At 31.7% G+C, this 17,058-nt stretch overlaps 1 protein-coding gene across 5 annotated transcripts in view; it reads left to right on the forward strand.

Annotated features, from left to right (window-relative positions):
• Positions 1 to 17,058, forward strand: part of Cnksr2 (connector enhancer of kinase suppressor of Ras 2) — a 222,923-nt gene that overhangs the window by 98,689 nt on the left and 107,176 nt on the right. For all 5 annotated transcript variants that reach the window (XM_005074247.4, XM_021229609.2, XM_005074246.4 and 2 more), the window contains exons 7-8: positions 790 to 849; positions 4,771 to 4,839. In XM_005074247.4, coding sequence (XP_005074304.1) covers positions 790 to 849; positions 4,771 to 4,839 — 129 coding nt within the window. The remainder of the gene's footprint in view (positions 1 to 789; positions 850 to 4,770; positions 4,840 to 17,058) is intronic.

Below are 17,058 nucleotides of genomic sequence, written 5' to 3' on the forward strand. Positions count from 1 at the left end.
TTAAAGCATCAGGCTCAGCAGTTTTTTGAACTATTAGCCTTTTAATATATGATATTTTGAAATGACTTTTGAAAATAAAATAGCTACCCAGTCATTTCTTCATCCTTCCATACAATTAACTCTCCTGCTTCATTTTTCATTTTTGTTTTCATTGGAACCTCAGGTATATTTGGGTGTCTGGATAAAGTAAACATGATAAAATAATATTGTAGATTTATTTCATTACATGAATCTTAAATGGAAACTTTTCTGCAAATGTATTGTTGGTTACTGTTAAATCTCTTGTATATCAGATATATAAATCTTGTATATCAGGAAAATAACAAAATACTACAAAATAAAATACAGGATGCTACACTATAACAAAACAAAATTTGCAGAAGTAAGATTTTATTACTGTTTCACTCCAGCTAATTTCAGATAGACTATCTCTGTTGATGCCTACTTTTAGCAAGTATAATAGGCTAATAACATATACAAAAAATGAATTTCCAATTATGATCTTTATTTTGCCACTGGATATACAGTATAGATTTTAAAAGAATGAGCTATGTTTATGAAATTGAGATACCATGCTGAATTTTTTGTCTTTAATTTTATTTAAATTACCAAGTAGTTACTTCATTGGATGTAAGCTTCTTTAGACAACCTTTAGAAACCTGAACATTCACTTAGTAACTTCTTGCCCGTTTTAAGGCTGCATTGTTAACTCATGAATAAAATTATATCATATTATATTTGAAAACATGTCTGTTGTTTCACTTTTTCCTGATCCTATCTTTTTCTTAGGGTATGTATATTAAATCCACATATGATGGCCTCCATGTAATTACTGGAACCACAGAAAACGTAAGTATTAAAACATTTCCAATTTGAATATGTATATATTTCACATGATTGACGCTAAATGTTGACTCCAAGAACATATCAAAAACTACATAGTAAATTAGTAGATTCTGGATACATTGGAATTTTACTCATTTTGTTTAGAGAAGTTCAGATTTCTTTTTTAGGCCAGAGAATTATCTTTGTTAAGTACTTTCTGACTCATGACAAGGTATTGTGACAAATAATCTGCTTCCATCTGTCAATTAGTTTAGTTATTTTAAGAAACTTAACTGTTGTGAGAAACATCTAATCAGCCAGGCTTTCTGGACACTTGCAGCATAACTAAGTTCAATGCAGTGGGGCTATTGCTGCATGGTTTTACCAGTAAGATTCCTCCACTGGGAGCATCAGCTTACTTTGTGAGTTTGTTAAAAATCTAAATTCTAAGATTCTTCCACAGACCCAGAATCCTAGGAACATCCTTCCTTTATGAAATGATGGTAGCAGGTGTTCTGACTATAAATTGGGAAAAGATTATCAGCAGTATATACCTCACTAGGTTGTAAAAATCAAATAAGCAAGTTAAGGATAATGCCAAACAGAACTATATAGCTATGCCTTAAAAAGAGAAATATAACTATATTAAGTCATTAACATGATTAGCGTAATGGAAATTGAGTAATAGAAAACCATTAATTATCCCAGATTTCTCTTCTTGTCTTTCGTAAGCAGGTGATAAACTTTGATTTTGTTGTTATTTTCCTTTAGAGATTCAGACAAATTGTATGTTTATGTTGTATTCCTTTGTAGAATACTGTGGTGGAATTAAGTTCATTTCAGTTATCATTGATCTCAATGTTTTACCAAAATTTTCTTTTTCGAAATCACTGCTTTCTGCATTTAATTCCCCTATTAACTCTAATTAATTACTGATGTAACTTTTTGGTTTCTTGTTGGATGTGAAACACTGTAGGTGAATGTTGTAGCACCTTCATATTTGATATTAATAATGAACATAATGAAAATCAATAAAACGCATGTTGTGAAATATTTCCTAGTTTGAAATTCAGTAAGCACTAACTACACTGTTGCCACCATTCATTAGATTATTCATGTACTCCCTGGTCATTTAAGAAGCCCATTTACCTGACATTTGTGAATGCTGTGCTTCATATACTTTACTTACTCTGTGAAACTTGGTAAATAGTTATATGATGCAAGGAACATTTGAATCTGGGCATGTTTCACATATTAATACATTCATAGTTCATACTTTGATCATTTTTCTCCTGATAATATTTTAATATTTTGGAACCCTACTTAATTTGTAATTAGAAGTTCTGTGTTGAGTGAAGCCAATCACTAAAGTTGGTAAATTTTATTTTTTCTTTGCTGTACCCTAGTTCTTTGTTTGGTTTTTTTATGTTTGAAGTGAGGAATTAGGGGAAGTGATTCCTGAGATACTATTCCACAATGAAAGTCTATAATTTGTATGGCTTACTCTGATTTTTTACTTTCTAGACCAGACTAGTTTCTTCTTTTCTTTTTTTAAAGCTTTATGTGGATATGATATTTTTAACATCTTGACCAGAGGCATTTACTAGATTTTTCTCCCATTCCTCTTTAAAAAGAAAAAAAGAGAAAAGATCAGTTTTCAGTTTTGAGCCAAATGATAAAAGTTACTAGCACTATTGCAGTAGTGATTTATAATCCTTTCAGAATTGTTACATGATACTTACTGGTCTGATATGGAAAAATTGCCACCTACTAAAGATACTTTGTGATACACTGACTTTTTTTTAGAATAGGGTTCATATCTCAGAAGAATCTACCTCCCTAATTGTTTTCTTAGTTCATTCAATAATGTACTTTTTGGAATATTATTTTGAATTTTAGCCTATGATAAATTTTTTATAGGCTATATCTTTTGTTCTAGTGAGATCATATAATTTGAAGCCTTCCATGTTTTCAAAATAATTAAAAGTTGGAAATGAATTTTTAAAAAGTAACTGACCTGAAAATATGGCTAAGTTTGTGCTAGAGTGCTTGGAATACAAACATGAGGACCTGAATTTGGATTCCAAGCGCCCGCATAACAGCCAGCTACCTCAGAAGGCCTCTGGTGCCAGGGGAGCACATAGGTAGGCCCGTCAGTATAGCTAATCCATGAGCTCCAGTTCACCTAGAGAAACTGTCCCAAAATTAAGGTGGTGGTGCCACCAAGAGGACTCGTCAGTCGATCTCTGGAACCAGTACAGTAAATGAAGAGAACTGACTCCTTAAGGTTGTCTGCTGAATTCCATAGCCATGCTGTGGCTTCTGTACTGCCCCACTACACAAACACATACTACATAAATATAAAAATAAAAAATTCAGTGGTGTATAAGATGGATCAGCGGGTAAAGGTACATAATACAAAGCATGATGATCTGTCTTCTGTCCCTGGAAGTCACATAATAGAAGGAAATAACTGACTCCCTAGATTTGGTCTCTGATTGCCATACATGCCACCAAGATACAAGCTTGCCCACATACAAATTAAGTAAATACATATATTTTAAGAAGAAAGAATAAATAAGGTAGTGAAGCAATTTGTGGCCTAGATACATACACATACATGAACACGAATGGGGACACACACACACACAAATAACACAAAATCACTTTTAAATTACATCACATTCATGGGTCTCAAAGATAAGAATTTATTTTCTGGGTTCTGTCACAACACTATGTTTCTTTATTTTTTTTAATAGATGCTACTGAGTAATCTCAGAACACAAGCAAATCTATTACATTAATAGATTAATATGTTTTATAAAAATCCATCTGTGTAGTCAGTATACAAGACCATATTGCCACATAAAGATGCCTGAAATGCATATAATTATTAATCAATATTAACTAGAAAAATAAGGCTGCAAAATCTATTACAAGACATGGAGAATTAAAAAAATTCTGTCACAAATCTCGTTTTAGTTTTCTTTATATATTGTAAAACTTACAAATTACTAGGTTGGCTTTATTTATTTTTGTTTTTAATTTCATATTAAGTAAGTGAAATGATGAAATTGTTATGTACTGTAGACATGTTGCCATTTTGTCTAATTTAGTGTGGTTTTTCAACCAATTGTATTACAGGGTATGAAACAAACAGCATGATCTTGTAATTAGATACTTGGAGAGAATGTTATATAATGAAGGCTTGACCTAATTGCTGCATGTGGTTTAATTTTCTGTTCTGTATTATTCTGGATTGGTTTTATAAATAGTGAAACAAATTATAAACTTAATTATCCAGCTTCAAATTTTAATGCTTATTATATGCATATACCTGAAAATAGTGATCTGTTTGCATTAATATGGATTATTTATATTAAATGCGACAGGCCTAACTAAAACTCTTAGTATTGTGAAATATACATACATATTTTTACTTTTGCTTTTATTGAAAATATTTTTGTACAGCGTATTTCATACAGTATATCAGTTTCCCTTCCTAGTCTCCTCTCAGATCCTCCCTACACTTCCAACTCCACACCTTCTGTTTTTCTCTCTCAGTGTTTGTTGTTTCTTTCTTTGTTTTGTTTTAATTTGCCTGTTTGTGAAATATATCTTCAGAAAAGTTGCATAGTAGTGTTTAGCACAGTTTTCTGGATTAAGTTTGCCAAGTTTAATAGCAATTATTATGATTCTTTAATGCTTTCAGAAAGATGTTATTGTTTTCCAATGTAAATATGTATGTATGATTTCATATTTGTTTCATCAGTGGCTATACACAGAATGCAAGCCATGTTTTAATGATCAGTAAGCACATTATAGTAATTACCTGAAAATTATGATTAATTTAAGATCTAATTAAAGAGATGAATTTTTGTAATGTCCCCAGAAGAAAAAAAGCTGATAAACCTTATGTTATCATTTCTTTTATATTAAATTCAGTCACCTGCAGATCGATGCAAGAAAATCCACGCTGGTGATGAAGTGATTCAAGTTAATCATCAGACTGTGGTATGTATAATTACATTAAGAGTCAGTGGGAGAAACTAATTTAAAGATTTACTAAAATCTTTCAAATGACATCAGTGAATTTAAAAGGTAGTGTTTTATAGAAGATAATTGAAGAACTTTCACAAGTAACTGAATAATTACTCTTCCAAATTGTTTGACAGAATGTAAGACATGGACTTTTGAAAAATGAGGAAATAGTTTTGCTACAAATTTGACATTTTCTAGCATAACATATTTTTTTTCATTTATATATACTTGTGAATTAGCTACTAGTTAAATTTAATGGTTATATATACATATATATTAATTTATCTGTTGTAACATTGACTTATTCATTGAAATGTAGAGGATTTGGGCATAATTCAAATGCACATTTTTGTAAAAATTATAATCCTCAATAGCTGACTTGGCTCTTGGCTTGCCAAGAGGAAATATAGTTTTAGGTCTAAAAATTTTATGCTAAATTAAATAAGTTCACAAAGATATCTTGCCCTGTGAGACTCACAAATCTACTCACAAAACTATGAATGCCAGTGGCATTTAATGTCTTTGATAGATGTGGTAGATTTTCAAAGATGTAGAAAATGAACAGTATTCATTTATGTATATTTTATATGCCTCAGATGGTTTTCTTTATTCCCCCTCTTTGGCAAGCATAAGGTCTGTTTCCAGAATTTGAAATTAAAATAATTTGATATTATCAATATAATAATCTTCATCTTTAAATGTTTGGGGATTTTAAAAATATTCTACATGTAGTTTTGTAACTTTAGGATAAGTAATTGTTTCCTGTTCTCACTGTTGTGCTCAAACTGCTTCCATATGTCCTAATGAGAGAAGAAAATTTAGGAAGACCTTTTCAAGGGGAAAGTTTAGAAAGGCTCCCAATGATCATGAAATTTAAAAATGTTTCTAAGTGGATAAAATTTTTTTAACAAGATGTATTGGTATGTGGCTGGTACTAAACAATAAAATGCTGATAATACACAAAGAACCCTATGACAGTTCTGATGACTAATAACTCACTATAAGAGGTATTGTTCAAAGTAATTGCTCTTTGGAAATTTCTGGACCAATAGTGTGAGAATTTGGACAAGGGTATGAAGCAACTATTGCAGGACATCGCTATTCATATTGCTTCCTTCTCTGCAAGAGGCTTTAACATAGACCTCTGTTGCATATTTTCCACATGAATTTGCACTTGATCAAATTAAAGTTGGAAGTTAGTCTCTACTGGAAAGGAAAATTGTTTAAAGAGTGCTCTTCATGGAACAGATCTGACATTCATTAAATGAATATCAAAGTCTAAAAGTTTACAGATGAACTAATAAAATCTGTACGAATTGGTGACATTTAAATTCTATGAGAATGTGCATACACATTTTCATAACAAGAATGGTTAATATTTTGAAAACTGCATAGAATAAGGATTGGGAAAACAGCTCTAGTTTTTGCTGTGAAGTTTAATTGGGACTTTAAATGACTAATGTTATCACAGAGTAGTTCGCCTTTTCTAGAAACATTAACTGTAACTGAAATTTCACTATGTAACTAAACAGATATTATGTCACATACTTTATATTTTTATTCTTTATATAAATCCCGTAGAAAATTTGTTGTACGTGGAAATAAGACTCATACAAGTATTTAATTCTTCAACATCTTGTAACTTTCTGACTCCATGCTCCTACTTCAATCTTATTGTACCCTTCTACTGTTCCACTTATAAAACTATCAAACAAAGGAGTAAGAATCCTAATAAGTTAATAATCATTTGAGTAAATCTCAAGATTCAATGTGACATTAAGTGGGTGAAGCATATTAGGAAGTAAAGAGGACAGAAAGTGAGAATTTACATAACTGGAGTAGAGAATCCATTTAACTTAAATTAGAATTAGGTTTGAAGCTCATCTTTACTACCGTTTCTCTCTGAGCTCATTTCCCTCGGATGACTTATATATGCAAATTTCCTACCACAAATGCTGGTACACATTAGGAACTCAATAACAGTTTACCTTCCTACCTCTCTTCTGTCCTTTTACCAAATACTGTCGTTGAACCACTTAGAATCTTGTTTCTTTATAGACTGCTATTAGAGCCAACAAATGGGTTTGGGATTAAAACAGAAACAGGAAGATACATCGAGTTTCATGAAAGTAGCTGTTTTTAATAATGTAATTAATCACCAGATTTTCTTCTTGATGCTCAAGTAAGAGGTATATTTGTGCATGGATTTTTCTTCATTTAATGTAAACTAGCCTTCCCTCTCTGTTTAACGTTGCCTGTGTTATGGTCTGGATAGTGTGTTAACATTATTCAAAACACAGAGTTTTCAAACTGCTAAAGCATGGGTAGGTAGATGAATCATTTGAAGCAAGTGTGAATATTTGTGGCCTGCAATTATTCCTTGCAGCCTCTCTAGTCATGAAAACGTAGAGTAGTGGTTGGCTATGATATTGAATTAAAAGTAGTATAATATACTTGAAATATATAAATATTATAAATTATTGAATCCATTAATTAATTCACCAGAGTGATGAAATATTATCAGAATTAGCCTATACCATTCCTGATTCAACAATTAGAAACGGTGATGCTAAATCTTATTATTTTCAATGACACTGTCTCAGTAGTTTTCTGTAATTTCAAAATCTTAGTATTGCAGTTAGTATTGTGCAATATAAAAACTTACTCATTCTCTTTATATTTCATTGAAAAAACAATTTTAAATATTCCCATGAGGGTTAATGAAAGATAAATGAATAACAGGAAGTTTTGAATGCTGTTATTTTGAATGGCTAGTATGTTCCATATAATCAATAGTAACTGACTTTCTTACGTCTCTTACCTCTTCATGTCCAATTAGATGTGTGTGATTCTCCTATGTTCTTTTATTTAAATTATATATATATATATATTTAATTACTTTAAGTGAAACTGGAAGTTACATGTCCATTTTCATGTTGCTGTATTCTTCATTATAAGCTTCTAATCTTTTCACATCAACATACTTCTGTGGCTGAGAAACTGCCAGATAGGAAGAAGAAAAAAAAATCATGACTATCCAAGCAAAGCAGAGTGCTTCCTATTGCATGTCTTCCCTGCCAGCGAAGATCAACTCCTCCAAGGCTGCTGAAAACACCCCAGATTCTGTCTGTCTGTCTGTCTTCCTCTCTCCCTCTCCCCACTCCCCTGCCACCTCCCTCTCTCCCTCCCTCAATCCCTGTTTCTCTCTCTCTGTGTCTGTCTGTCTGTCTCTCTCTCTGTCTGTCTCTCTCCCTCTCCCTCTCCTTCTTCTTCTCCCTCCCTCTCTCTCTCTCTCTCTCTCTCTCTCTCTCTCTCTCTCTCCCTCTCTCTCTCATCTTGCCCTTCCTGTCTCTCCTTCTCCTCCCATTCTAACTCCTTCTCCATCTTCCTACCACTTTGACATAGTTTGAACCAGCAACTGTGCCCTCATGATGGAGTTTAGGCATATTTTTGTTGATGATACTATAATTATTTTTAAAAATCTGGGCATATCCATAACAAATCTGCTAAATTACAGCTTAATTCTTTTTTTTTCGTGTGAGTGTTCTAAGTATAATCAAAGGAGACACTTTCTTATTAGATATATCATTTCAAAGAAGGGGATATATATGGTGATTGAATCTGGCATTTGGAAAAGCTCCTTCTATTTTGTGTTAGCATTAAAACATATCAATGTGATTGGGAAAACTTTTCTAGCACTTCTTGAAGATTTTGGCACACATGGTTCAATAGATTTGGTTATAAAAGCTACCTAAATGGAATAACCAGGTTGAGATGTTAAGAAGATAGACTGCATGAGTAGTATTGTTGATCACTGATTACTGAGAGATGGAAGAGAAACATTATGAGATAGTGTCCTTTTTACACTGAAGATGATAAACATTACTGAGAAAGACTTATAAGTCATAGCAAAGGGGACGAAGGGAAGAGAAAAGACTGAAGGACTATTGACTTACTTAGGAACTTCATTCTAATTTTGGCTTTGCCTCTCTAATTCTCAGTTAGCTTCTCATTTCTGACTGTGACTTCACCTTTTTGTTCTTAAATCCCAAAATAAGAAAACATTATTGAAAAGGAGAGAAGTCAACATAATCACAATATATTAAAGTTCATCTTCCTGTGTTCCCCTGTAACTCTAACCTCCTTCCTGGGTGATATCTAGTAGCATGTATATCATGATACTGTTTGACACTAAATGTGCTTTCTCCCCAGTTTTCTAAATAAATTCTGTCCTTATATTTTTTTCCTTCCTAATTCATTTATTTTCCTCTCCCCACTATATGTATCTCTTCTCAATTAACTATTTCTCCTCCATTCTTGCCTTGTTCAATTTTCTTTATCCTTCCCTATTCTATTTCCCCTTTTCAAGGGGGAAGTTATTTATTTTATAATCCCTTAAGCCCAAAATATTGAAAAGTGAGGCTTCAAATGGCAGTGTTTCTGGTATTTCTATTCATATAGTCACAAGATGTTACTAGACTATCCCAGTTCCCTCTCTCCACCAAACCCCCATCCCATCCCTCCATCTGCTCCCCAGGGAGGTTGAGGCCTTCCATGGGGATTCTTCAATGTCTGTCACATCATTAGGGACAGGGCCTAGGCCCTACTCCATGTGTCTAGGCTGAGAGAGTATACCTCTATGGTGGATGGGTTCTCAAAGTCAGTAAATGGGTCTTATAATAAAATACAAGAACAATATTGGGGTTCTCCAGAATTGGTATTCTAAAATAGAACATATAAAATACTATCTTTTAGAAAGGTAAAAAATATAAAAGACAGTAAAATTAAACAATGGATCACACATAGTAATGTTGTTATTTGTCTTATATAGTAGTTTATGACTTTATTTTATTATTTAAATTGAACTTCATCATTAAATTGTATGCAAACTGGTTTTAATGTATTACTTATTTGGCATAAATTGTATTATTTATTTTGCATAATCAACTCATTACATTATCATCCACCATAATATTTCATTGTCTTTCTGCTATCAAACTAGAATTCATTCTATTGATCCTTATATAAAATAAATTAGTTATGTTATTAATTATGTTATACTTTAATAAATGTAACTTCCTGTCAACCAATTTCTTTTCTTGGCAGACCTCTTTGTCTTGATTTGTTATTTTCTTATTTATAAAGTTCATAGTAACTTTACTGTGAAGAGTGTAATTGATTTTTTTGAATGGTTACTGTAACTTATTTTTGTTATCAAAATACCTTTTAAGTGCCACTGTGCAGATAAATATAATCTAGTTATTAAATGAAATTTTAAATGATAGCTTACAATTGATTTTTATATGTATCTATTGCCAGATATTCTTTTACATAATCTAGGTTCAGTTTAAATGTGTATTTCATTTGCAAATTGGTATAAGTAATCTCAGCCCTTTCCTAACCTTGACAAAAAAAATCAAGAATCTGTCATATTAGCTTCATCTAATCCTTCCTATGAGAAATAGGGGTGGAAATTATTAGATAGCATTTAACATTCTGGTAAAATTATTACATGAAAGAAAAATACTGTAGAATACCATGTCATAGAAAATTCCCATAGGCAATAGTATTAATTGTAAATTAGGATACTTATCCCTAGTATTCAACACCATTAATAAAATTATTATTAGCATTTGCAGATAAAGTTTCACATATTCTTATTTACATTTCTTTTCACCCTGTCCTCTGCTACATTTTCTTCATAGTAGGAAAGGTTTTGTTTTAAATTAGAATATATGGTATGTATAGTTGACTGTATCCATTGAAGGTTTACATCAAGTTACCATTCTTGTGTTGTCAGAATTCTGATAAAATGAGTTTTAAAGACAATTTCTATATTGTGGAAATTATAGACTAAAACCTTTTATTAATAAATATTTAGAATGGTATTTAGTTAACTATACATGTGCATATATATGGTTTATTTTGTATTGTAATGTAGACATGTTGCAATATTTAGAAGTATTTTTCAATAGCTATAACTTTGTCATAACTTGTAAATGAAAATTTAAAATTATTCAAAGAAATTATACATTTTTGTGTGTGTTTTGGTTTGGTTTTGGTTTTTCAAGACAGGGTTTCTCTGTAGCTTTGGAGCTTGTCCTGGCACTCAACTCTGTAGACCAGACTGGCCTCAAACTCACAGAGATCTGCCTACTGGGATTTAAGACTTGCATCACTACCTCCCAGAAAGTCTGTTACTTCTTAATTCTAAGGGTCAATTTGCTTTTTAATTGTTTTTTTGTGACTTGGGCTCCAAAATTAAATTAAGCCTGATATTTTTAGAAGTATGGATATTTTCTCAGAATCAATAAATGAGAAATTTAAATTTTAAGATAATGAGGTATTGGTTAATTCCATAACTTTGGTGACTAGGAATATTTTCTTTATTTTAAAATAGATATATTTTCAGTGTATTTTGAAGAACAGAATTGAGCTATAGGAAGGAATGATTAAAACAGAATAATTTAAAATTATGTAGACACAGCAGTGTTGTGAATTTTAACTCATACAGATACCTTGATAAAGGTTATTTTAAAGTCTGTATTATTGTGAGTCTTTCTAAAGGACTAATGTTCTGTATTATATGATCAGAGATTCACCCCCACAGTTTTCCCTTTTGCTATAACGTGATTGCCTTCTTCCACTCCTTTCCCTAGCAATACCTTTCAAACTCAATTAATTTTACTGTTTGGATAAATCAAAGAGTATCAGGAATGGTGCTGAAATTAAAATAAATTTGGATTTGATTTAGTTTTCATTGCACATATGAATGAATACTATGAACCCTCCAAAACAAACTTTTGGCCTTAAGAGATTATATTAACAAATGCCATGTTAAAATGGGAAAAAGAAAAGTCAGCTATGTGTACTGATCTATGCCCATAGCTTTAGAATCATCTTACCAATGCAGAGATGCTAGTAACACAGAGGATACACCTAATATAAATCATTGTTTGCAGAAATAGGAATGTGTGCGTGTGCGATTTATTAAAGGGAAAAACCATTTTTGCTGTTTTCTTCTTAATCAAGATGTAAGCCTCATAACATTTGGATGACTGATGAATGGCATCTAAGAGGGAAAAATGTAACTTCTTAGATAGCTGAAATTGCCTTACTTTATTTCCTTGCTCTATCTATCTTGGCAATAAGAAATTGTTCTCTCTTAGAAATTTTCCTTTTAAGTACTGAACACTCAGATCAAGACACACATTATACATACACATATCTTACATATAACCCTTTAAAATTCATGTGAAAATATTAAGTATTGAAGATATGTATGTATCCAAATGATGAGCAACTCATCATGGTCTAAGATTTATATTAAAATTAAGCCTCATAAAAGCAAAAGTCCTTTAAAAAGTAACTACCTATGCCTTGACATTCATGTTGTATTGGAGAATTGCACTTTAGCATTATGGAAGATGTAAAGTGAAGTGTTATTCACTAATAATAAAACTGTGAGGACATTTTCCCTTATGAAAATGAAATATTTAATTCCATGTTCCATTTTTAAATATTTGTTTTTTATCTTATCCTATGACTATGTTTTCCAATTATCTGTGTAAACTATTAACACTAGGGTTTTATTTAGAATGGATAAAACTTAGAATGTCTACTCTGAATTATCTTTTAAATTTACTTTATTGTAGAACTTAAAATCACTTCTATACATATGTTTTGTTCACTCAAGATATATACATTAGTTTACCTTTGGATCATGAATAACTCCTTGCTTATATTCAAGGAATGAATGATTGTATGAAAGTAAGATTACAGTATCTCAAATGACTGAGATTGTAGGATTTTCATTCACATTTTGTGAAAAATTGAAGGTGAATTGTGTGGACCTAGTTCTAGGATCTTTGAGAGACAGGGGATGTCAGAACTCAATACTTCTGAAATGTGTGTTACTATGGCATTTCATCTAGGGAGCTTGTTTTGCTAAAGTAAAAGGAAATCACTAACAAAGTATTCATTTACTAGATAGTTCAGTATTTTTTTAGTAACTCTAAGAAACCAAAGGTTATAATAAATGCCTCAGTGCAAAAATCTTTAGCAAAGGTCTAGTCTTTAGCCATAATGCAATCATTTATGCATTGACTTTCTTCTCCTCAGTGCTTTTATAAAAAGAGAGGAAGACATATAAGTGGAGAATAACCCCTAACATCACATATTTATCTAGTGTCTTTTAAGTTTTCTTTAAGAAAAGGTATAATTTATATATTATCATTGGGTTACTAAGAATGTGAGTACATACAGACACATGGAAATATTGATAATGAAACTTTTTGTGAAGGTCAATATTTTTAAAGAATTTTAAGAAAAATTCTCCTTTCCTACCTGTGGATATATAGATGATCTCTGTAGTTCCACGTATAGCCATGAAAAAGGAAAATGTCTAGATTGATATGATAGTCTTAAATTCTTTTGTTTATGAATGTTTGTAAGTTTTCCTACAAGGGTCCAAAGAGTAATGCCTGTTATTTCATAATTTAGTTAAATAACTCACCAGATATTTGGAAAACCAATAGACCCGGGATTGTTATAAAGACCTCTTCACTCTATGTGCCCAAAGGAATGAAAATCTATTGTCTCTACAGCAGCAACCCAAAGACCCTTGTGTTCTCACTCCAGGCAGCCATTTGTCCAGAACATCCCCACTGTGTTTCCTTTTATGCAGGAACACTGATAACTTCTTCAGCCTTACAAAAACAGTTAAAACCAAAATTTCTAGCTTCTAACATTCAGAATCTTAGTGACCTTCTAGGGAAATTTTAGACAAAATATACCTTGATATATGTGATATGGGTTTGTTATAAGTTAGTAAGTAATAAAATTAGTCACTCTTCTTAACTTGCCCAATGGAAAGGCTAGCATTAGTTCAACATGTGTGAAAAAATGTTATCTAGAGTTAATAATAAAACATACTTTGTGTAAGGCAAATATAATAATTTTAAAAAGTTATACTAGTTGTAAAATTTTGTTCACTGTTCTATTATTTGTCATAATCACATTACAATGAATTTAGATCTGGAATATTTAATATAAAATACTGTTTTTTAAATATTTATGTACAAGCAATATTGTAGTGTTTCTTTGGTAAATACATTTAATATCAAGTATATTACTTTTTCTAGATGGGAGGTCACTTATCCTTTTATATAGCAAATTTTAATTGTATATAAAAATGCTAATGCTACATCTTGATTTTTATATAAATACTAAACCAGTTTTGGAATTTCAGATTATTTTATTGTCACTTAAACATTTTTTTGTTTTGCTTTGTTTTGTTGTTGTTGTTTTATTATGAAGCTGTTGGCCATTTGCTATGGTTTCTTAATGGCTAGCTCTGACTTAATTATTAACCCATAATTACTAGTATATATTTTTATAAGGTCTTATCTTACCGAGAACACCAGACTTGTGTTCTCTCCTCCCAGGATCACATGGCGACTCCCCTTTCACTACGTTTCACAGAATTCTCCTCGACTCCTAGTCCCACCTATCCTGCTTCCCTATTGACCAACAGTGCTTTATTTATCAACATATACACAGAAGGACTTCCTCCATCACATTTGTTTGTCTAAACCTTGACTTGGGTATCTAAAATCTTACCAATGGCATCCCTTCTCCTGTCACTGAAACATTTAGTTCTCATATTACTCATATCATCATCATCTCATCAATGAAATTAACATATACTTCTTGTCTGCTTTTATAAAGCATATATTATTTATTGACGAGTATGTCTAAACATGATATTCTGTTTTAACTCAGAAACCAGTTTTGTTATGGTAACTAGAGAAAGAGAGTAAGGTAAAAATTAAACTGGTGAGATACAGTATTGCAAGATTCACATGAAGAAAATGGGGCTCTACTTGTTAAAAGAGGCATTATGATGGGTATTGCAAAAACGATGAGCCTTTATGAGTAGGTAAGATTTTAGAAGTAACAGAAAAAGTACAAGCAAACAGCCTTTGTAGTTTAATAGTAGAACCCATGGAAAGCTGGCTACAATTGATGCTGAATTGGGACCCACAGCAGAGAGGGGGACCTATTGATCTTACTTTGAAGCAGCCAAGATGTTTTGTATTAATGGATCACCCATTCTCAACTTAAAGATAGCGCACATCCTAAATATGACTTCTGCAAAAATCATTTCCTTTCTGTTACCATGTGATGAAAGCTTTCATTAACCAACTCTTAATTGTTCAATTTCCAGAGCTACTAATAGTGATCTGCTTCTTTCTCCTGCCTCCTTATCTTTCCCTTGGTCTGTCATTCACCCTCACTAAACTGTTGAAAATTGTTCAAACTTATGATAATTTGTTAGATAGGTTTCTTTACCAATTGAATTTCTGTGTGTCCTTCACTCCAAACACCAAAGATTTCAGTTTAGACTAATTAGAAACCTTCTCCCAAACACCCAAGGATAGAATGCATTGGATTGCCCCCTTGTTTTTTGCAGGGGTGAGATGCTTCTCCTACATACCTTGTACTTGTTCTAATGAATTATTTCCTTCATTTTAGTCTAAGTATTTGTTTACCTGTTCATTTCATCCTGTGGTCATTATGTTCATTAATGCTCCACAGATTATGCTGCATTTGCCATTATAAGTATACTGTAAGGCACTCAGTAAATATTGATTTATGTTATTATGTCTGGTCTTAAATGCATATAAAATACTGTAGACATTGGCAAATCACTAACTCCAGGGATCTCATCATTTTTTATAACAGTTTTCAAAGTATGATTTCCACAGACCAAAAGCAAGTAGCATCAATATCATATGGAAACTTCAATTTAGAAAGCACAGCAAATTATTAGGCTCATACCTAACAACTACTGGATCAGAATCTCTGGAGGAAAATTCAACAGTTTGTCATTGAAAAGCAAGCTTTTTAGGTGTGTTTAATATAAACTCATATCTGAGAGCCATATTTAAGAGAAAAAAGCTATAACTTGGAGAAATTTAAAACCATTGAAAGGAAGAAAACATTTGCACATAGTAGTACTGTGGATATGTAATAGGCTAGAAGAAAAGTAGGTTACAGCTCAGGTTTAAATCTAGCAAGTAAGTACCCTGTCTAAAATTAAGACAATCAAAAGAAAATATAATTGCTAGGATCTTTTCACGATGCACATGCCGATAAATGGTTTAAATATCCATAGGTGAATCCAAACTTGAGAGAATTATATGGAAATTGTTGGTAGTGGTGGCAAATGAAGAATAAAAGGAAGATAATGTTTGTGTTGTAGAATACCAATTTCATTTGAAATGCCAGAAGATACTCGAATGAAGATACTGTGCTATACAACTGAACTGACATGAATGTAAATTCTTGTCTCTACCATTTAGTTTATAATCTTGCCCTCCACACAATCATTTGTTTCCATTTCATTACATGTAAAATTACCTGAATACTTGCTTCATTGAGCTGTTGTAAAAAGGAAAATATAAATTAAATTAATTTCATATAAATATAAAGAATCTACTCCAGTGAACTATTAGTATGTGATTATTTGGTAGGTATCAGCACCACAGAGTATGTGACTGAGGCACTTGATAAGGAACAGAAAGGGTTTGAAGGATTTGAGAATCATGTGTCGGATGTTGCTAATAGAAACTATTAAGAGAGAAGAGGTTATTATAAAAAGACAGCATGAAAAAAATACCTTATTCAGAGAGAGGGCAAGGAGGCAGAGATGTAGTAGGACCATATACCTCTGCACAGGTTAATCTGTCCTTATCTCTTTTTACCCCAACCCCTCTTGTTAAAACTTTGGAAGTTCTATAATCATTTGAACTGCAAAATTATTGAAAATGGTCTTGATGTTGAGCTCACTGTTTCACAAACCAAGCAATTCCTTTTTTATCACTTGATTTATAAGTGAATTTTTCCATGTTTATTCATCATCTAATATCTCTAAATTCTATACTTTGATTCCTTCCAATATTTGTGGCTTATCCTGTTAATAATAGTAGACTTTAGGATGTCTTCTCTTCACTTCTTCAAGCTTCATGTGTGTCTTACTACATGAAAACTCAGAAGCCAGTAGAAAGGATGTCATTATTTTTCTGTATTACTATATATGATTTCTATCATTTAATTCTGTCACACATGATATTTTAAAGCTAATCAGAAACATAACTTAGAAACTAGAATGTTAATCTTGAGAAACTG

Source organism: Mesocricetus auratus, unplaced genomic scaffold (genome assembly GCF_017639785.1).
Source record: "Mesocricetus auratus isolate SY011 unplaced genomic scaffold, BCM_Maur_2.0 Super-Scaffold_100003, whole genome shotgun sequence".
Classification (NCBI taxonomy): Eukaryota; Metazoa; Chordata; class Mammalia; order Rodentia; family Cricetidae; genus Mesocricetus; species Mesocricetus auratus.